General features: G+C 38.5%; 1 protein-coding gene across 2 annotated transcripts; it reads right to left on the bottom strand.

Moving 5' to 3' along the window:
- Nucleotides 1–1,012: 1,012 nt before the first annotated feature.
- Nucleotides 1,013–20,090, bottom strand: Serpinb10 (serpin family B member 10). 2 transcript variants are annotated; one of them, XM_048443879.3, is made up of 9 exons: nucleotides 19,950–20,052; nucleotides 16,836–17,003; nucleotides 16,460–16,634; nucleotides 12,405–12,470; nucleotides 11,848–11,985; nucleotides 9,809–9,926; nucleotides 6,763–6,905; nucleotides 4,298–4,453; nucleotides 1,013–1,570 (listed from the first exon to the last, which is right to left on the bottom strand). In XM_048443879.3, the coding sequence occupies exons 3-9, from the start codon at nucleotides 16,625–16,627 to the stop codon at nucleotides 1,166–1,168; spliced, it is 1,194 nt and encodes a 397-aa protein (XP_048299836.3). In that variant the 5' UTR covers nucleotides 16,628–16,634; nucleotides 16,836–17,003; nucleotides 19,950–20,052; the 3' UTR covers nucleotides 1,013–1,165. The 2 variants fall into 2 exon arrangements, with proteins under 2 accessions (XP_048299836.3, XP_048299835.3); XM_048443878.3 differs by lacking the exon at nucleotides 16,836–17,003 and having other exon boundaries at nucleotides 19,950–20,090.
- Between the last annotated feature and the right edge of the window lie 2,713 nt (nucleotides 20,091–22,803).

Genomic DNA, 22,803 nt, shown 5'->3' with positions numbered 1-22,803 from the left:
TCTCTGTCGAATGCACCTATTCCTTCTATGACATAGTGAGCTCATGTTCCTAATCCTCTAGTGCTTCTCTTTGTTAGATGGGAAGAGAATAGTATCCAAATTTATGTTAATTATTCTCAGGGCCCGGGGTTCCCCACCACTAATCATATTGTTCCCCAGACAATGATGATCACATGACAATTTAAGCATTGACATTCAGGCCTTCTGTGGTGAAACCTAAACTATTCAGTGTTCAAAGTCAAATGAATTAACCTCTTTCAATCCTGTGAAAAACCTAGCAACCTAGTCTTCTAAAGTACGGTCCATAGGAATATCTGCAGAAATTTTGTTATTGGTTATATTGGGAAGCATTATAGCCCACTGATTGATTTGCTACTCCAGGTCTGCTTTGAAAGATGACTTGTTTCGTCTGAAATTTAGCAATAAAAGAGTGAGAGCTTCAGGGAATTGTGGAGTTGACCTGGTCCGATCACCGTCAGAGGCGGGCACTATGGGCATTTCAAGTAAGAGCCCTTGGCTCCGGGGGCACTGAGTGCCTTTCAGTTCCCAAGAAACTGAGGCGTTCCCTCAGGCAGTGAAGCATTCTGGCTTCCTGTGCTTTTCTGAGTTCCCTGGAAGTCAGCAAAGCGTATAGAAGTTTGGCTTGATAATTGGTCTTAGACATTAGTTTGGTGTACCCTGTACAGCTTGCAAGCACCATTGTATTCTGGCAACTACAACTGTATCGATCCTGGCAACCATCATTGTATTCTGTTTCTGATAAGGATATAAAAGTCTATTTGCTTGCGTTAAACTTGTCTCAGACTTAGTCTTACTGAGACTCCTCCAATCCAGCCTGCTTTACACTCCTGCCAAACATATTAGGCGACCCTGGTTTGGTAAGTAAGTGTTGGCACTTATGAGCAACATTTCTGCAACATAAATAAAAACCACAGTAAGGCAAATGTGGTGGTGGTAAAACAAATTAAATGCTATTCTCCCTATATAGACTTGACAGAATCACCAGAACATGTTCCTTCAACAATCATTTATTATTATTAGAGTGTGAAATGCTTATAGACTAAGGGATAATTTTGCGATGATTGCTTTTCTATCTCATGATCCTGGTTTCTGATTGCTTATTTGGTACCATCAAGATGCTTGCATTTAATGAGAGATGAAGAGTTTAGGGTGAGCAAAATCTCCCATAAAAGAGAATGCTATTGGTTTTGTTGTGCCTGATGAAGAAAAGGAATGGATGATCGGCATTGAACTCGATGGAAGGTGTCTTAATTCGGAGATCGACCTCACTCCCAGTGCCAGCTGCGGCCTCTGTGCCTTCTTCATTTATTTCCACAAAAGTCTTGTGGAAAACATTGGACAAAAATAGATTTCTGTCTGAAGACATGTTTGAGAAATCAGCTTTGCTCTGGCTGAAAGCATCAGTCATCCCCATACTGCTTAGGGCTGACTTCAGATCATAACTCTCTTCCAACTTGAACTTGGGAAGGTACAGCTGCACTTCAAAGGTGTCCAACATGTCTGCACTGGTCCACTCATGCAGTTTCTCATAAGTGATAGCTCTTTCTAGCTGCAGGATTGGAATACAAGAAGAGTGAGTAAATCAGAGAGAGAAAGACAGAGGAGATTACTGCCACTCCCTCTACTCGGGGTAGCAAAAGACACATTTGGAACTCCACCAGATAATAATGAAAACTTTCTGCCACTGACCTACAGAGTCTTCATTTTATAGATAGTAGTTCTCAGAAAACAGAAGAATTAATTCAGGTGGGGGTACCACATGCTTTTAATTCCAGCACTCAGGGAAGCAGAGGCAGGCAGATTTCTGTGAGTTTGAGGCCAGCCTGATCTACAGAGTGAGTTCCAGGACAGGCAGAGATACACATTGAAAAAAAAAGAAAAGAAAAGAAAATAGAAGAATTAGACTTGATTTTGAAAGGGAAATTCTTCTAACACAGTATATAAGATGTCAATTATACTAAAATATCCCAATATAACCAAGCATTTGGGGGTTTCATACACAAAACATATACTGTTGTGAACATTGTTAGAACATAAATGAGTCCTTACTGTCAACTTAATTAGATTAGTAGTCACTAACAGATTGGTTAAACGTGCCTCTGATTGTATCCATGAGAGCATTTATCAGAGAATTAGATTATGAGAAGTCTCACATAATAAACATGTTAAACCAAACTCTGAATATTCTATTAGGAGGTAACTGCATTGGGAAGGTGGTGCCTGACTGGACAAAGAACATGTGTTCTTGATGACTCTATCTTGCTCTGGCCTCTTCTGTTCATTTCTGCCTGCCACAACCTCTTTGCCAGGATGGGCTGAAATCAAGAATGAAATCAATCTTTTCTCCCATAAGATGTCTCTTTTAGGTGTAAATTGCAAGCAACAATAAACTCACTAACACAGGGCACAAACTGTTCCTTTTCTTAACAGGGGAAACAGTTCATTAAAAACAAAATCTCAGATAAAAGAAAATGCCTATGCTTTATAATCACAGTTTTATAAGCTATGTCAATAAAGAATAAAAAGGGGGGAACCCTGCAACTCTTCTGAGTACACTTTTGTAGTGAGCATATGATACTTTACTCCTCTTTATAATTTAAAAGTTCTAAGAATAAGGTATGAATGTGTGTACAAGTCTAACTGTATCAGCAAATAGATTTTACTTTCTATTAGTAAGTTTGTTTCAAAGCATAAACTTTTGCTCATTTAGGAGCTTCATAGACCCAAGCATTGGGTGTCAGTGACATGTTTGTAAAGGGTACACATTAATGATGTGACAATGTCTTCATCTCAGGAGACTGGTTTCCTGAGAAGCAGCCCATTATGACTATAAGGTTTTCCATCTACACAGGTCTCATTGCTACCGTCTTCCACAGTTTCATACAGTTTCAAAAGCAATATAGACATATTTTTTCATACTAGTAGAGTCAAGGAAAGCTACCAACATTAAGAAATAAATGAAAAACTAGACTCTAGGCAAAGAAATTCAGGATATCTGCTTCAGAAGGGGCTAATGCTCCATTTCAGCATTTACTTGCTTAGACACAGGGTATGATCAGGCTTAATAGGGTGAACAGCTTAAATGGAGATGGTGAGGGAAGAAATTTTTTGCTCCTGAAAAAATTTGATAAAAACTAAGTTTAAAAAATGTGAAGCTCACTATACATATAAATATACGTACTCATATATAAATATAAGTGATTAAAAAGATTGATTTGGGGGCTAGAGATGCCGCAATACTTAAGAGTACTAGATGCTCTTCCAGAGGACTTAAATTCTTAGCCCAGCACCTTCATGGTGGCTTGTAGCCATCTATGTATCTCTAGTTCCAAGACATCCAATATTCTCTTCTGGTTACCACAAACACTGTACACACATAGTACATAGGATACAAGTAAGCAAAACATCCCCATACACAAAATAATACTATAAAAATTTTTTAAAAGATTTATTTGAGGCTGGGATGCAATTCTATCCTAGAAAGTCTGATTAGCCCACAAGAGGCCCTGGGTTTGATTGGAGGCACTACAAAAGAAGCCAACCCTTGCCAAGAGTTTCTGTGTACATCAATTTGAAGTGGGTTTGCAGATGACTTCCATACTTAGATATAGTTCTGACCTCTGGTACAACAAGGGTTAATAAACATGAAAGTCCGTTATGCAGGTAGTAGGGCTCCCAGGTCCCACAAGCCATTTCCTCTATGGTAAACTCCTGGTCTCCACAAGCAGAGGCCATCCAGGCATTACTTCTATTTCTACTGTGCTGCTGCCACCTAGAGTAACTCAGCTACAAACCAGGCACTGCCTAGCAATGAAATATTGGGGTTCCAAAAGTCAGACCAAGCTGTAAGCACTCTAGTCTATTAACTCTCATCAGCTGAAATGCCAAAGGAGAGTATGAGGCAACCTTCACCTACAAGTTGTCTGTTCTTGAATTAGGTAGTTTCTACTAGGCTGAGAAGGTCCAAGGCAACTCACTGTAATCCCAATTTGTGATAAGAACCACTATGCCTGTGTATATGTGGCTATGTGTATGCCCATCTTGCACTAGAGCTGTCTATGATTATATTGCTAAAATATAGTAATATTAGCTTTATAGAATTTTCTAAAGTATGAGCAATGTTTGAAGACAAAGTAGTCAGGACTCAAAATATATTAGTTGATTGCCTTTCTATGCAGAAATTTAAAAACAGGGAGGTGAAGTCCTCATGTTTTTCTCACAAAAGCATAGGGGAAAGCACAGATTCTATTTGTGTCAGAGAGACTGATGTATCTACCTGCTCCAGGCCATTCACTTCTTCCGGCAGTAGAAGAAACAAGCTAAGGTCATGGTTCTGATAGTGGAGTTGAAGGCCTTTGGTTTGCAGCTCCTCAATGTGGAAGACCTGAAGATCCCTTTTCATTGACATCATTTGCACTGGTTTGGTGGTGGTCTGTAAAAAACGGACAACAGAGTCACAGAGGAAGTTTTTGATATTCTTACTCTATCAATCAGTGTCCCTTTGTCTTAGACATTAGTAAAGCTGTAACCTTACAGGAGACGCAGATGTTTTCCTGATACAGCTTCTGGAAAATTCTGCTAACAATACCAGTGATAGCAAACAAGGGAGCTCCTGTATCTAACATCTACTGGGCAACCTGTTTATGCCACAATAGGTAGATTCTATCAAACACTTAAAAACAGACATGCAGGAAAAATCATGTAAATATGTAAATGCTAATAACCAAGAAATTAACGGTCATTTTACATGCAAATATTTGAGAGCCCTAGAACGTACTTGTAGTATCAAAAATAAAAACCTGGAATTCATAAAATAAATGAAAAACTAGCAATAGATTAGGGGGAAATTCTTGCAAAATATTATCAGGACTTCTGTTAAAATGTGTCCAACTACCGTCAGAGATCAGAAGAGGGCATCAGATCCTCAGGAGCTCAAGTTACAGACTGGAGTTTCCCAACATGGGTGCTAGGAGTCCAACCCTGGTGCTCTGAAAGAGCAACAAGAGGTCTTAACTGTTGCTGAGCCATGTCTCCAGCCCCACATGATGTCATTTTAAACAAAATCAGCTGTAAATGAAACCACAAGAAACTTTCTGCACATCAGTGCTATAGACATATTATTTATCCATTGGATGTGGAGGAGAAGACATTCCGAAGGCCTTCACCATAAACTGCGATATCTTGTAGCCAGGCCACTGCTTGGGATACAGGGATGGTTTCCAGGGTATACATATAATGCCACCAACTAGTGTCCTTTTCAGATTTCACAGTTAAAACCAACCACTAAGACAGTCTATGTCAGCTGACTTTGAAGTGCTACAAGATTCTCCCTCTAGGAATTTAAAATGGGATTTATCAGCCTGTTCTCAAAAAGTTACTGTGAGTAGTTATGTTTGACCATTGTGGATTAAAAACAGGAAAAATTCTGAATTCATCCAACAGAGAAAAATATGGTAGAAATTTAGTGTAGAAAAAAAGTAAGAAAAAAATTCCTGACAATATTTTCATTGGGACACGTTCTAAACTGTTGAAGTTTGGGTCTTAATGTACCCCAAAGGTTATGTGTGAAAGTCTTGGAAGTCCTAGTTGCCATCTGGCAATGTTGCAGGGATGCTGTGATCTATAGGAGTTGGTGCTTAGTAAGGAGGTTGGATCACTGGCGTAAATGAAAGTGGACAGAGTTTTCCTGTCCAGACTGCCTGATCCCAAATAAACACACAGATGCTTATATTAATTATAAAATGCTCAGTCAACACCTCAGACTTATGACTAACTAACTCTCAGAATTAAATTACCCCATTTCTATTAATCTACAATAATGCACGTGGTTCGAGGCTTTACCTGTCTTCCGGCACGTCTTCCTGTGGCTGACTGGCCACAGGACTGCCCCGACTCTGCCCTCCTTTCTCTCGGTATTTTCAGTTTGGCATTCCTGCCTAAACTTATTCTGCCTTTCTATAGGCCAAATCAGCTTTATTATTAACTAATGAGGATACTACACATTCACAGCATACAGAAGGATTATCCCACAGCACCTTGGAGTATTGGGACCCTAGTTTCTCTTTCCCTCCTACCGCTCTCTCCCTTCCTCTTCCTCCCTCAGTCTCTGTCTTCCCCTTCTTTCCATACAGTGAGTAACTGCTTCATGATTGACTTTCTACATTAATATTCATCTGGGACAGGTGACCACGGACTAGAGCTCCAAAATTGTGAGCTACCATTTATTCCTTCTTTCAAGCTGCATTTTATTGTGGTGATGGCAAGCTGACAGCCATTGGAATCCCTTCTCTCTCTCTCTCTCTCTCTCTCTCTCTCTCTCTCTCTTTCTCTCTCTCTCTCTCAAACACACACACACACACACACACTACTATCATGGGATTAATAGAAACAGCAGAACTTAATAGTGGGACAATCTTTGGTTCTGGAAAGTTTAACTCAGACACACCTCTACTTCCTTAACTACTTGTATTTTTCAACTGAGAAATAAATATAAACCCCACTCTACCCAGCTCCCATGTGCTCAAAACCATGAAATGATAAATTCTGCAAATAGACTGTATTCAGAAAAAAACAATGAAATATAACACTTTAGTAGATGGAGCAAAAACTCCCAGGCCAGCCTTTCCTTCCCTAATATGAGACAGAATACAGGAAGATACGATAAGGACACAAAACAATTTACTGTAGGATCTATTTTTATAAGGTCATGTGAAAATTCCATGTCTTTTGGCCCCCTCTTACCTTGTTTATTCTGAAAGGCCTTTCAGTGGTGTTCTGCACTGAGAACTGATGCTCCCAAGTCCCTTTAAAATACAGGGCATTCACCAGCACCATCTTAGTCATGGAGTCCACCGAGTCGTCAGGGAGGAGATTTAGAATTTTACCTATAAGAACAGGACAGACTTCAAAATGGCTTCTGGGATATGCATATTTTAATTAGATAGCCAAATTTCCAATTTTTATAGAAAACAAAGTTTTCTATTAAAAACCTTTTCAGATATTCCAGATTAAATAGCACACTTTTTCTGAAGAACTATGAGGAAGGAGAGAAATACTGGAAAAATAATATGCCGACTCCTCCAATAATCATCATTTTACAGCCATAGTAAACAAACACATATCAGTATCCAGTCTTTGAGAACTACTGCCACTTAAAGTTTTCCCCAAAATGCTAATTTGTGAATCAATATAAGAAAATGAAATGTGGCAGAAACAACCTTCCTCAAGATCCAATGATGCCACTTTTGGGTACATATCCAAAGGATGCTCAATTGTGCAGCAAAGACATGTGCTCAGCTACGTTCATAGCAGCACTGTTTGTCATAGCCAGAAACTGGAAACAACCTAAACGCCCTTCTACCTTCAGAATGGATAAGGAAAATGTGGTACATTTACTCTATGGAGTATACACAGCAGAAAAAATAATGACGTCTTGAATTTTGCAGGCAAATGGATGAAGCTAGAAAACACCATTGTGAGTGAGGTAACCCAGACCCAGAAAGACAATTATCACATGTACTCATTCATAAGTGGTTTTTAAACATAAAACAAAGAAAACCAGCTCACAAATCACAATCCCAGAGAACCTAAACAACAATGAGGACCCTAAGAGACACATACATAGATCTAATCTACAAGGGAAGTAGAAAGAGACAAGATCTCCTGAGTAAACTGGGGGCATGGGGACCTCGGGAGAGGGTTGAAGGGGAGCAGAGAAAAATGTAGAGCTCAATAAAAATAATAATAAAATTTTAAAAATATATTAAAAAAGAAAATGAGATGTGGTATTAGTTGCATAGAAAGACACAATGTTTTTGTTTGCAGATAATATGGTTAACAAGGAACATAAAACAAATGAAAATTTGTTATAAATATTGACTTACACTACTTCACAAGCAATGTATTTTTCTCCTAGCAATAGATACTGGAAAAGATATAGTTGCATGATGGTGCTATATCACATTTATAAAACAATTGATAATAAATATTGGTTTAGTTAGACGGTTAGTTTATTTGTCTGTGAGTCTGACAAAACATCTTTCTATGTGGCCCAAGGCTAGTGTGGAGAACTCATCAGGTAGCCTGAACAGGCCCCAAAGGCATAATCTTCCTGACTGGACCTCAGTAGGATAAGTTTATAAGCCTGTGTCACCAAGGACAGCTTACCAAAACAATATTAAATAACAGAACCAGGCATCTGGCAAGGAACTAAAACATAAAATTAGCTTCAGTGAACTGTTCTTAACAAATTGGATTCAAAACGGTCAGCTGTTCCTTCCCCTGAACAGGAACCAGACCAACATCTGAAACACACTTATCTGTGATTTTTTTGTAGTTCCTTATATTTTGAACAGTCCACTGTTTTTGGAAAACATTGATTTTTTTGAAAATAAATTGTCCTTTGTTGTGCAGAATGTCCTCAAATTCTCAATTTGAGTTTATCTCATTGTTCCATGAGATAATATTAAGAATATACATTTTTGTAAGGAAATCTTTGTATGTTTAATTTTCTACCTCTCCAAAATGTTTGCATTCTAAGCCCTAAGACCTGATGTTATGTATTTTTATTTGAAAAGAGATTTTCTGCAGATTTAATCAAGTTAAGTTCACATCATACTAAGTTAAAGAAATCCTCAGGATAGTGACTCATGCCCTCTAGAAAGAAGGAAGCTTAAATGTAAACGCCAGATTATACAGACCATATTCCTATATTGTATGGCAGTCAAATTCTGAGTGATCCAGGAAGTCACGATTTTCACAGCCTGGGAAGGTGGCTACCTAGCCTTTGATAGTGAAACAAACTGATGCCATCCTGAGCAAATGGTCAGGATAAGCTAATGTAATTCTGTTCCTTCTATTGTAATTTAGGAGGTCACCTGGAGAAGAGGTGTTTTTCAGTCTATATGACAGAGCAGGTATAGATAGGAAGACGTAACAAAATGGGCACAGATAGGTGTGGACATGAACCAAGTCATTCCCCCCCTTACCTAGGAAATATAATGCTAATGAATTTCCACCTTAGTTTATGTCTTGATATAAAAGCTATTTGATAATAAACACAGGTGATTCTTCAGGATGTGAAATCAGAATTTCTTGAAGGATCACTGAAAACTCTCTCGCGATATAGTCATGTGAGTTACATTTTCATTCCCACACCTCTACTCTGGTATGAGAAATGATTTAGGTCTGGGCTGGTCCTAGACCCTGACACTCATGGAGGACACATCCTCTCTCAAGGACTGTTCTGAAAGGCCTGCAAACATATCAAACCCAGGGAACACACATGTACCCTCCCTCATGGAGTATAGCTCTGGAGATACATGGATTTTGACTCTTGGCCTCCAGAACTGTAGCAGAATAATTTTTGTACCCAAAACTCTAACAAATAATCTTAATTTCCAAGATAACTATAATCAAGCACCAGTAAAACTTTGCTATATTTTTGTTATTAATAGACATTTTTCTTTAAAATTATAAGTTCAACAGTCATTCCTAGTCCCCATTTTTCATTTCTTTTATTTTATCCTTGACTCCTCTTTGAAATCTGTAAACTATATCTCTTTTTCCTGTCTACATGGAAAAGTGAAGGTTTGCCATCTATATTTTAGATAGGATATCCTGGGGAGGTTACCAATCTAAAACTTACAGATAGAAATAAAAATTCTGAATACTTAGTATATGTCGCACAGTTCCACCAAAGAAATTCATAGGCATATATGGCACAATTTCATATAAATATGATGATGCTTGGAGCAAGCCCTCAGCTATGCCCTGGATGACAGCTTACCCTCAGTCTGACTTTCCACCCAGGAGTTGATCTCTGTTCTGATCTGGCCAGAAGCTCCGACAAAGTTAACAGACTGTGGTTCTGCACCAAAATATGCTTGCATGTCCTTCAAATATTTCTGAAAGATATAGGTGAAATACACTTCTGTACAGCTGTCCAAAACTGAGAAATCAAACCTGTGTACATTATTTAAAACAAAAATCAGCTGAGGACAACTACTCCCACTCCACAACTCCATCTCTACTTCTTCATTCCTGTATCTGTCAAAATTTAAATGTAATCCTCCTCAACCCAGCTAGCAATACAGAACTCCAGGTAGAGAAGGAAAATCTGCCAGTCTACAGATCTGAGTTTGGCAACCCTTTCTTGACTATCTTTAGATATTATTTATTTTATTTTTTGATATTATAATTGCATTATTTTCCCTTTTATTTTCCTACCATTAAGTCTTCCTGTATACCTCCTTTTGATCTCTTTCAAATTCATGGCCTCTGCTTTTCATTAATTGTTGTTACATTCATGTAGGTATGTGTATATACATATATATTCCTTAATACATAAATACAACCTGTCTACATAATGCTACTTGCATTAAGTAGTTTTGTTGTGTTTTATTCAGTCCTGGAATTGAGAATAAAATGAAAAGAGAAGACTATATGTCACAAGAGTTATCTAGTGGCCAACTGGTATTTAGAGTTGGACTTGGCTATCTGTGAAAGGCATAGGAACACAGCAAGGCCTGAAAGTCTGCAACGTGGCTACTTGAGGTCTCCAAATCCCCAGGAACTTACAGCAACTGAAGACAACGATATTCTGCTGGGCAATGTGGCCTGGGAGTGAGGCGAAAGACCTCACCAGTCACTTTGAGGGAGTGAGAAAGACCTCTGTCTACAGAATTTTGATGCTCCACCCCACTGCACTCAACATAGCTGACTTTAACTGAGCTTGCAGTTGCTATGGGAACATAACTTGTTTTCTTGGGGAGGTACAGTGTTGGTTCCTTTAGTTTGCTTATTTGGACAACAAGTAAGAAGTAAAGAGTGGCAAATTAATCCTGTCCCCAAGAAATGATTTAAATGTTGGGAGATCAGCATTGGGATTTATAATCCAGCAAAAATTAAACATAAATATGAGGCACTACACCCTGTTAGTTTACCTGTAGACTTATAAAAAGATGTGTAGATGCTTATATCCCTTTTGTTTTGAGTCCAGTGCTACTGAGCTCAACTCTATTGATAATGAGTCAAGTAGGAGTCCAAAAGTCTGCCAGTAATAAAACTGTCTTTAAGACTCTGCCTAGATGTTTTGTAGATCCAGGATTAACAAAACCCAAGTCCCTAAATCAACAAGAACTCACCGATGTGGACACCTATCACATGCTTGAAACCACAGAGTACCTGCTTCTCTTCTGTCCTATCCAACCCCTTGTTCTTTGCCCCTAGATGAGTTAGTCTACACTCTTGTTGATCTCTTTCAAATAGTGTGATGCACAAACTTAAGAGAAAAATGACTTACTGTAGTCTGAGGACCATTTGAATCTTAAAGCAACAAGATCACCAAGGTTTCTTTTGGTGGGATTTTAACCATTAACAAAAGAAGGAACTTGGCATGATTTCATGTTCCATATTGACAACATCTCTAGAATTCTGTTGTGGGAACTTTCTCTGCTCTCATCTCAAAGTCCTCTTTGTTCCCAGGGACAGCTTCTAGCCACAGTCCTGTGAGAGACACCATTTTTGGCTCCTTCAGTTCTACCCTATGATTACATGACTCTATGTTTGCCCATTATATTTTCTTGTGAAACAAATGTTAGCTAAAGAAACCAATGTCTATGTGTCCATGAGTCACTTCTGTCTCAGACCCAATATGGGTTTATTTCAGAACTTGGCATTCATGATTATTGTAAAATAATTGCTTGCCAGGAGATACTATGCACATTAAGATTTTTTCTAGAGTCCCTAGAGAAATGTGTATTTTATTGCTGGTTCTTGCTTACTCCTTCTATTTTTATTAATAAACAAAAAGACATCTACACTCACATTATGAAACGGATATGTTTTCTCCCCATAGATCCTATTGGCTGTTTTGAGTATGTAGGAATTCCCAGGCTTGAGTATTTCCGCAGCAAGGTTCTGGAAATCGGAGTGCAGTTCTTCAACCTTGTCTGAGTTCAATTCCTTTACAAGAAAGAGGATTAGAAAAAATGCTGAACAAAAGTCAAATAATATATGACCAATCTATAGTTAAATGACATTATTTGGTGTATTACAAGCATGAAGTAAAAACAATTTATTTAAAATAGATAAAAGCATTTTCTTCAATATTACTAGTATAAAATCTCAATAAAGGCACTTTTCCTTCACTATTAGCTTGCAAATACAAAAAAGAATGACTTCAAAAGTAAACAAAAACTTGAAGGGGATGAAAAGAGCAACAAGAAGGAAAGAATATTTCCACAAAGCACAGACACTCTAGAATCTGAAAAGTATTCTGATATATTTAATCTAAGAAAGGGATTGATTAGACTGACCACAAAACACACAAATTAGAAGTAATCCATCCACAATTGTCCACTGGATATTAAATATATAAATACCATTTTTCTCTTCTTTTCACTAGCAGGGCCAGATTTGAAGAGCCGTCCTTTGTCTAATTGAAGTACCTGTGATTTCAATAAAAAGTAAATCAATACACTTTGCAGATAAGTACCCATATGAAAAAATGCATTTGTAAAGATGAATCAGCAGTCTTTATGACCACAGAATATATAAATAACTGAACATAGAGCCTCCAACTGAGCTCATATAGTTTCAACTGAGTGCCTCCAAAGCTCTTTATGTGAAATTTTTTTAAACCAAAAAAACCTTTTTTTAAGTCTCTCATGGCAGAGTATGCTGCTCCACACCTTTAATCCTGGTCTACAGATTCTTTAAGCCTGGCCTGCAAAGTGAGTTCCAGGGCAACAAGGGCTACACAGAGAAATCATGAAAACAAAAAACAAAATAGAAATCCATGGATTTCCCTGGGAAGGGGAAATAGATGAAATCTCCTGAGGGTGGGTAGAGGAGAGGGGACAGAGGATGGGAACATAAGGGATCTGGATGATCAAGTTGGAGTAGGAACAGAGAGGGAGAGATATCTGATAAGGGGACCATTCTGGGGTTGGGGAGAAACCTGGTACCAGGGAAAGCCCAGGAATCCCCAAGGGTGAGCACAGCTACTCCTCCTAGCAACAGTGGAGAGGGGCCTGACTGACCATCTCCTGAAGAAGATGCTGACTGCCCTAATTGCCACCATAGACCCTTCATCCAGTAGTTGATGGGAGTAGATGCAGAGATCCACAGCCAAGCCTTGGGCAGAGCTCTGGGAGTCATTTTGAAAAGAGCAATGGGGATTATAAGAGCATCAAGGGTCAAGATCATGGTGGGGAAATCCATAGAGACAGCTGGCCCGAGCTCATAGGAGCTCACACACTATAGAATGACAGCGAGGGAGCCTGCATATGGGTGACAGCTGCATAGCTTGATCTGTTTGTTGGGCACCAACAGTGGGACCAGGATCTGCCCCTGGCACATGAGCTGGCTTTTAAGAACCCATTTTCTATGGTGTGATGTCTCTCTTAGCTTTATGCAGGGGAAGGAGCTTGGTCTTACTTCAACTTCTTCATGTGCTAGTTGACTCCCATGGGAGGCCTTATCCCTTCTGAGGAGTGGATGGGGATGAGAAGGGGTGTAGATAAAAGGTGGGCTGAGGGAATGGGGGGAGAGGAGGAAAGGGAAACTGGTTGGTATGCAAGATAAAATTTAAAAATTTATAAAAATATAAATTAACAAAAATTTGACATAAATACTTGACAAGAAAACAAACAAGATAAGTTACTCATGTCTTTACTGTCATACATTTTAGGATATTTGCAACAATGTTAGAAATATTCTTAAGTAAAATTCTTTTGTTTTTCACATGTTTTTAAAAAGAGAGGTAAGTATATACAAGGAAAATGTGTTTTAAACACTGGGTTATCATTTATACATAAAGAAGAAAATCCTGGTTTTTGTGGGAATAAAGATAGAACTAGGATTTCATATATGGACAGTTATAAATTTTATTTCATAAAAAATTAAAAGTGGTGTGATATGTGATGTGTAATTTTTGTCTCTAATTCATATACTTGGGTTCCTGGCACTTAATTCCCATAACGCTTATTATTTCCAGGTAACTAGAACACCATCAGGATAGAATGGAACAATGTTCATGCCTCATTCATCAGCTTTCTCTTAGCCTGTTTCGCCTGCTCCCTTCTGAAGCCCAAGCCACAGATACTAGTTTCTCTTCCTCAAGATAGATCATAGAAACGAAAAATGTAACCTTCCTCCATTCTGTCTTTAACAATGCCTTCAAGACATCCATTTTCTGTTTGATAGAGGTTCTTAGGAAAACAAAACAAATAAACTAACATATAAAAAAGACAACTTGTTCCGTACTTAGAGAAGAAACACTGCAGAGGGAACTAAGGACACATGAAAGAGCCAGGCTTGCTGGGTTTCCTCAGTGTCAGTCGGTCAGCATCAGCATGCACTCTCGCCCAGTTTCTTTCTATGCGACTGTCATCTTTCAAAAACATAACCAAATCTCCCCAGAACCCCAGAAGACAGAGTTCAGAAAGTAGGTGGGCATCTGCAGATCCCCAAAGACTTGTGCCCTGGGAAAGGTCATGGAACCTGTCAGATTGTCTTCCATACATTACCCCACCCATTTCTTCATCTGCATCCTTTGTAGCATTCTTTAAAATAAGCCAATAAATAAGCATTTTCCTAAATCCTGTGAGCCACACTAGCAAATTAACTGAGGTTAATGAGGATGTTGTGGGAGCTTTGGTTTATAGCTGGCTTTTGGATCAGAAGAAGCATGGGTAAAATAACCCAGAGCTCTGACTACATCTGAATTGGAAAGAAACCTTAGGGACCAAACCTCCAACTGTGGAATTTAGTGATATTTGTGGGTACAATATATAAGAATTTGTGACTTTGAGTACAGACTATGGAGAAGACCTCAAGCATCTAGTGTCAGAAGTGGAGTGTGCTGTAAAAGGTGTTTAGAATAAAGTAGGTTTGAGTTTATTTTGTCTCCATAACCTCAACAGAAACAGGGAGAAAGACAGAAGGAGGATGATCTGGTACCAAAGTACAGTTAGACAGCAGCAATAAGGTTGAGTGTTTTGCCCCACAGCAAGGTAAATAATTCACAATAATCTATTCTATATTGCAAAAAGAATTAGAAGACAGGACTTCAGAGCTCCCTGAAACAGGAATGCAAATGCTGAAAGGAGGAGACCGTGATCCTTATGCCCTGTATACATGTATCATCATACTGTACCCCATAACGAGTAAATAAATTAAGCAGGGAAAATGAAAAGCACGGTGTTCAATTGATACCATCATTTAGATACTTTAATCAAAACTACTATTAAAATTCAGGGCTTTCAGTTCTTTTTTTAGTTGATTGCTTTATTTTTCATTAATACAACTCAATATATACAGACATAATCTTCACTTTCACCCTATCGTTTCTCTTGGAAGCTAGCAGGATGGATGCTATTCTCCTGTTTTCCCTCAAGTGTGCCACAGTGTACCAGAGATGATGGATGGGAGGAAGGACCACCTGCCCTAGGATAATGAGGTGCATAGCAAGTACACTAGACTCACTGCAACAAAGTTATTTATAATTTCATCATGGACAAGCATTACCCTCGAATATATTAATGGGGAGATGGAATCCTCCTAAAAACAAATCTGTAGGAAAGCCTCATTGACCAGTTAATTATCATAGTTGTATTCACATACCTGATTATACTTATACATACATATGACTTTTTACCATATATTTTACTATATGTATATTATATACAATTATTTTTTATTTTATATAATATTAACTTTATATTTAAATACAATTTCTGAGCTCTCCAGATATAGACAAATCCCTGAGGTTTAAACAAAGATGTGACCAAACAAAGCTTGAAAGCAGAATTCTTTTGTTGTTGTTTTGCTTAAGATAGAATCTCACTTTGTAGTTCTAAGTTGGCATATAATTCACTATGTTCTGTATGCTGGATTAGAACTCACAGCTATCCTCCTGCCTCACCATCTTAAGTGCTGAGATTACAGGTGTGAGCCACACCACACAGCTAGACTTCTTTAATTTTCTCTTCCAGAGGGATGCTAAATCGTTCTATTATTTAAAATTTGGATATTAGTTTCAAAAACAGGTTTATCATCAAATAGAACTGTATCTGGTTCTAAACTAAAATGTATGACCTCATCATTTATCAATTTTTCTGATGAATACAAGTTCTTAAAGAATTTTCCAGAGAACACCTTTCTTGTTGTTGAGACAGAATGCTAGCATGTAGCTCTTGACTAGCCTGGAACTTGCTCTTTAGCCCAGGCTTGCTTTGAACTCCAGAGATTTTCCTGCTGGGATTAAAGTCATATGCTAACAAACTCGGCAACAAACAATAAATTCAAATGGATTTCTTTCACTACAAATCACTCTCTAAGTGTTTTGAGTGGTATTGTAAAATGTGAAGCAACTGGAATTTTAAAAACCATTTTACATTCAGAGAGTGGAGTAGGGCTGCTTTTTGCTACTCACCTGGGACATCTGGGCAGCAGTGGTACCTCTGGTACCTAAATACACCATAGCCAATGAAGTAGAGATGCCCCAAGGAGAAAAGAACATATTTTTACCCTCAGCAGATTCAGCTAGCTTTTTGCTAAACTCCAAGGCAAACTGGTTGATGGACACTGCTAGAGACACCATTGGGTTCCTATAAAAAGCAGAAGACAGAGAACATACAAATGTTAAATCTTTTCCATTTAATTTATTTTTTTAAAGTATCTGTTCAAATAGGGATAGCTATATACAATTATCTATAAGAACTGAGCTGATTTTAACAAACTTCTAACCATCTACCATTTTTGTCTTATATATTCTAATACTTAAAAACACAGAATGTAAAGAGTCTTACCTCAAAGTACTGGGCTTATGTGTCCCAGAGAATAGTTGATAGTTGGATTATGATTAATTGACAGCTGAGTGCCAAGGCAGTTTTTCCATTTCCTTGACATTTATTACTTTTATGCCTCTATGTAGTCCACCAAAGCTCCGTGGGAAAAATATTTTCTTCTTGTATTGCCTTGTATATCCAACAGCATAGAGTTGAAGACTTTGCCCCAAATAGTTTTTACTATTTGTGATACACTAAGAATTACTTACTTTAGCTTGATTTTATGCACAATTAAGTTAGAAGTTCTTAATACAGAAATTGAAAGTAGTTTCCCTTTTTTTAATTCACTTTTCTTTAACAAAAGAACTCAAAGTTTCCTAATGCTTATATTATTATGTTAATTACATTCCAAAGATGACATTCATCTTCATCTTCTAAATATCACTTCTAATTGCTCTGGCATTTTAACTTAAAATGTCATTTTAAACTCAGTCAAATATGTAAGTCAAATATATAACATTCCTACTATTTCTCTATAGTCAAATAATTTTCAAATTGACTAAATGTCTGATCCTAAACGCCTAAGCCTGGGACCTTCCATAGGGACCGTGCTGGGTCTTGTCCCAACAGCACATTTCTACTGAGAAATCTGCGACAAAGGCTTTGAGAAAGCCAGGAGTTCTCTCTCTGGGTTAAAAATTAGAATCAAGGACACGTGTGTGCAGATTTTGGTTGCATCATAACTTTATGTGATTTATTTTACAGCAATTCTTTTGAAATCCCTCCCACGCATAAAGCTACACTTGACTAAACATCTTCCCAGACTCAGAGTCACACCCAAGGTGTGGTTTCTACCCACTGTGAAATCTCCAGATGGGCTCAGGGAAAACACTCTTTGAAGAAATAAAACCCCTTCCTGTCTCTACCTTCCAACAAATCCTTGGGAATTTGCCAGTATCCCTTTCCCCAGAAAAATACAAGCTTAGGAATAACTGCTTCCTGAAAGATCATGTCCATTCAGGTACATTTTGGTTACACAACTTATAGTTTTAAAATTCATGAAATATATTTAGAAGAAAAATGTTTGTTTCTGCTGCAAATCATATTAACCAGCAAGGGAAAAGAGCAAGCAACATCTCGGTGCCTGGGAATTTTATATCTCAATATGCAGATCACCTTAATATAGACCTTATTTGTGCACACGAATTTCCTGAAAATCATGCTTTTCTCTAACAAAAGAGATAGACTGGTGTTACAGAACAGTTAATATCCACTTATCTTAACTCTTACCAGTAACCAGTAATGTATTAAAGCATAGCCTAAAATATACAAATGAGAAAACTCTGATAACTCCCATCGTTAGAAACAACCATAAGGAAGCACTACACTGGCCATCTAACCCAAGAAATAATTCCTGAAAGATACCGAATTCCAAGAAGAGATTTTATTGGAAAAAATTTAGATATAAGTGTTGAACAATCAGAAACTTAGTCTCTTTCTCTCTGTGTCTTTGTCTGGCTTTCTTGCTTGTCTGTCTCTTCCTCGTGTGTGTGTGTGTGTGTGTGTGTGTGTGTGTACAGATGCACTTGTGGGTACATTTACATGTAGAGTCATAAACTATAAGACAATCTTCTGTTGTTTCTCAGGAAACCTGCACCATGTTGTTTTGAGACAGGATAATTACTAGCTTGAGATTTGCATCAGCAAGCTCCTAGCACTGGGATTACAAATGGTAATTACCGTGCTTGGCTTTTTACATAAGTTCTGGGGATCAACCTCAGGTCCTCATGTTTGTGAGGCAAGTAATGTATTGATTAATTATCTGCCCATCCCCCTACTGTATTATTTACAAAATGAATTGCTCTTTTGAAATTTTCAGAAGTTACAAACTGGTGGAGTGGCTTCACAGTATGAACTTTGATATATGGAACTAATGGTTGGCTGGTGCCATCTGCATAAATGATTTCCCCACCTTTCAGCATTCCATGTGCCTTTAGCTTCTTTCATTACTGTGTTGCTGTGATGTATATGTATATGTATATGTATATGTATATACATGTAATCACTATACACACTGAAGAGAACATTAAGAAAGTAAGAATGATCATAATATCTATCAAAACAACACCATTATAAACAAACACACTTCTAACACAAGAGCTTGGACAGAACCTTAGAACTACCCTAGTCCCATGTTCCCATTTAAATCTCCTAAGACACTCAGGAACAGAGGAGTTACATGTATTGACTGATGATGCATAGCTACGGAACAGTGAAAAGTGAAGTCCTGTTCTCTTTGCTATAAATACAGAACTTGTGGTCAGTGCAGCTAGTGGTCTGCAGGCTTTGAATGGCAAGAACCAGAGTGAGTGATGTAGGACCAACAAGGAGCAAAAGAAGTTTAAAAGAGGGATGAGGGAGAAGTAGAGGATCTGACAACCGGGATGTGCTTGTTCTTTGTCCCATGAAAGATTACTCAAGATCTCTTGCTTTACTGGTGATAATGCATTAATCTTTACGAAACTATGCATAACAGAAAACAGCATCTTAATTGTCTCTCAGCACCACTTTATTTCCCAGAGCCCTTTCCTTTGGCAGTTGTTATGTTCAAGTGCGTCTGAGGAGTCAGGTGTGCTCAGGCACTCAGATGGTCCACAGTAGTGAAAGAAGCTAAAGACACGTGGACTGCTGATAGGTGGGAAAATGGTTCCTGTAGATGGCATGAGCCAACCATTAGTTCCATACTCCAAAGTCCATACTGAGAAGACACCCCATCAGAAGGGCTAGAAAGATTGGGATTCAATTATTCTGAGAATGTTCTATTTCCCCTTGTTATGTTGGCAAATGCAACTCAGTACATGAAAAGTTCAGACATGACTAGAGGAAAGAAATCCACTTGTGTCTCTCAAAATTTAAAGTGGAACAGCTGAAGTTTCCTTGAAATTAGTTCATCTTCCTCCTAGTCAATCAGACTTCAAACAGGTTGAAGATTAAGTAGCTGACTTGTACCGAAAAGCACTGAGGAAATGGAGCCTCATCTATTATTCTTAGTTTCAAGTAGAGGTCTTGGCAATTTGCTAGGCACCGTAATAAGGAAAACACAAACATTTTTAACCAAAGAAACATTTACCATACCTTATTTCTCTTTCTGGGAGCAGACTTGGCAAACTGTTCCTTTAGTGAGAGACTGTGGCTGAAGAGTGAGGTAACGTTTAACTGAAGAAATGTAAAAAATAAAAAAAACCACACCGCCCCTCCTTCTTCTGAGCCCCACCCTTGGTTCCCTTTCACAAGCCAGCACACTCTTCCTTTCATGCTTATCTTGGCCAAAAGTTCAAATAAGTACAAGCGGCAGACAACAGAGTTCTTTCCTGAATTATTAATGAAGTACATTTTCCACATGGGACTGCATGTAGAGACATGAATTCTGACAAACCGTAACTCATACTTTCCAAGCTAAATCCCTTCTATGGGTTGCTAACTGACAGAAGCCAGCATGGTCTCCACTGGTTTGCCTCTTTTTTTAAAAAATGAACAGTTTCAAGTGCAATAAAAATGGACCTGAAACAGAAGACATTATTACTGCATCTTTTGGTGCTGGTCTACAAAGGTTTCTCTTAGTGTTCTGTGAGAATCACACAGGCCTCATTCTGTTCTTGCTTGGAATGCTAGAACAGAACCCAGAGTGAAACTTGGGTCAGTTAATGTTTTGGATACCATTGTTATGTGGGGCACTGTCCATAATTTTCTGCTTTTTTTGTCCCCCAGTAGACTTCATATGGTCCCTCTTTTCTATAGCACAGGAAAAGGCAATAGGACACCAGTGTCATTTTCAGGAGCATGGAAAATGATGATAAGAGTGAAAGGAAGTATGAGAACACCAAAAATAGCCCAGAGGAACTGAGGGGCCTTGCATGCACTGGGTGCCGTTTCCACTTTTTTACATGTATATGTCTCTTCCAGTGAACTGAAGACCAGGAGAGAACCCACTGTGGAGAGTTGCTCAGGATTGCACAAGTAAATAACATTTGTGGTAGGAAATTAAATGCTGTCTACTGGGCATCATGTAGAGGCTCCACAAAGATGGACCACTGGCTTTGACTGACAGTATTTCAGCAGGGTGGCTTGGGCTACATCATGGCTTAGCTCAAAGACTTGTTCTAGTTGTTTATGCTGTTTACAGTAAACATATTTATATCTAGATTCTGCTGGATGAACTAAATTGTTTCATCTTTGTAACAGTCGCAAGGCAAAGCTGTTTTCATTTTCATCCCTAAGTCTCTATATTTATTTCCTACTTAATTAAAATCCCTATCTAAAAATGTACTGTCTCTATCAATAAAATCATGCTTTATGTTATTTTGTTTCCTAATAAAAAAATGAAAATTAGTAGTGGAATCTGGCAGCACAGGCGTATGCTAGTTCTTCAGGAATCGAAGCAGAAGAATTACTAACAAGTTCAAGGCCAGCTGGGGTAACTTAATAAGTCCCTGTTTCAGAAGGTAGAGCATTTTAGTACCATGTGTGAGGTGACACGCTCAATCACTTGTGCCACAAATAAATGAAAGACACAGAAAGAATAAATGATCACCAACATTACATTAAGTATCTTCAAAAAAGTTTTGATTCCTTCAAAGGACACCTCAGAGGACTCTGTCACAAACTGTTCTGAATTGCTATGTCTTTATTGCTATGAGAATGGGGTTCTGATCCATTTTTCTACAATCAATCTGTAATGGTTTGAATGAGACTTGTCCATAGGCTAATATATTTGCAAGCCTAGTCTCCAGTTGATGAGCTGTCTGTAGTGACATTTTATTTGTCTTTTAATAAATAAAGACTGCCTGAAGATCAGAGGATAAAACTGCCCCACTAGCCATCCTTAAAGACCAGGAAGTGGTAACACACACTTTTAATCCCAGTAGCCATACTAGTTGCCATAGAAACCGAGGGGTACATGCCTTTAATCCCAGTAGTGCACGCTGTTAATCACAGAACTAGAAAGGATTATGAAAAGGGAGGAAACAGCTGTCAGGCACAGTTCCATTCTGAGATTAATGGGGGCAGGATCACCATTTCAGACTGAGGTAATGGTAAGAGCCAGTGGTTGGCTGTTTTGCTTTTCTGACCAGTTTGAACTCCAATTTTTGTCTCTGATTTTTTATTAATTGTGCTTCAGCTGTCAGGGGAGGATTAGAAGGTGTGACATTGTTGGAGAAGGTATGGGACTGAGGGTGGGCTTTGAGGCCCTGTGACTCTCTCCCTCTCTGTATGTAGATCAGGACATAAAGATCTCAGCTACCACCCAAGCATCATGTTTGCCTTCATGCCGCCACGCTCCCTCATGAGGAAACTGTAATTCAGCCCCAATTAAAAGTTTTTGTTTATAAAAGTTTCCTTGGTCATGGTATATCTTCACAGCAATAGAACAGGGATTGCTATCTATTGCTGTGATAAAACACCATGAACAAAAGCAACTTGGAGAAGAAAGGGTTTACTTTAAGTGGATATCATAGTCCAGGACTGAAACTCCTGCAGGTCAGGAACCTAAAGTCATGGAGGAGGGCTGCCTCCTTGTTTGCTTGATCTGCAGTCTTAGAGAAGCCAGGCCCACCTGTTAAGGGGTGGAATCATCCATGATGGTTTAAGTCCTTGCACAACAATCACTAATCAAGGGAATGCCCTTAAGACTTTCCTATAGGCAATCTAATGGAAGCATTTCTCAAATCAGGTTCTTCTTCCCAGGTAACTCTACCTTATGTCAAGCTAGCAGAGAAAAGTCCAGCTGTCCACCATCCCACTCAGCCTCAGTGCTGGCTCATTATGCAAGAGAAGTAGTTATGCTCTCTGCTCCTTTTCTTGTCTGTTGTTCTATGTTGCCACAAGTGATAGGTTGTGTTAGCTCTTGGGAATCCAAGTGCTGTAACTTGGATGTGGACTGTCTTTGAAAGTTCCATGTTTCTGAGGTTTGGTCCCCTGACTGAAGCTA

The sequence above is a fragment of the Myodes glareolus genome, chromosome 5 (genome assembly GCF_982192425.1).
Source record: "Myodes glareolus chromosome 5, mMyoGla1.1, whole genome shotgun sequence".
NCBI lineage: Eukaryota > Metazoa > Chordata > Mammalia > Rodentia > Cricetidae > Myodes > Myodes glareolus.
This window is presented reverse-complemented; position numbering and strand designations above follow the sequence as displayed.

What these genes read in the sequence shown, in the direction of transcription:
- Serpinb10 (XM_048443878.3), bottom strand. Translation starts at nt 16,627, where the DNA reads ATGGTGTCTCTAGCAGTGTCCATCAACCAGTTTGCCTTGGAGTTTAGC. An exon ending in AAACATATCCGTTTCATAAT is followed by an intron (nt 9,927 to 11,847) that starts GTGAGTGTAGAT and finishes TATATCTTTCAG; the next exon opens with AAATATTTGAAGGACATGCA. An exon ending in AAGTGAATGGCCTGGAGCAG is followed by an intron (nt 1,571 to 4,297) that starts GTAGATACATCA and finishes CCAATCCTGCAG; the next exon opens with CTAGAAAGAGCTATCACTTA.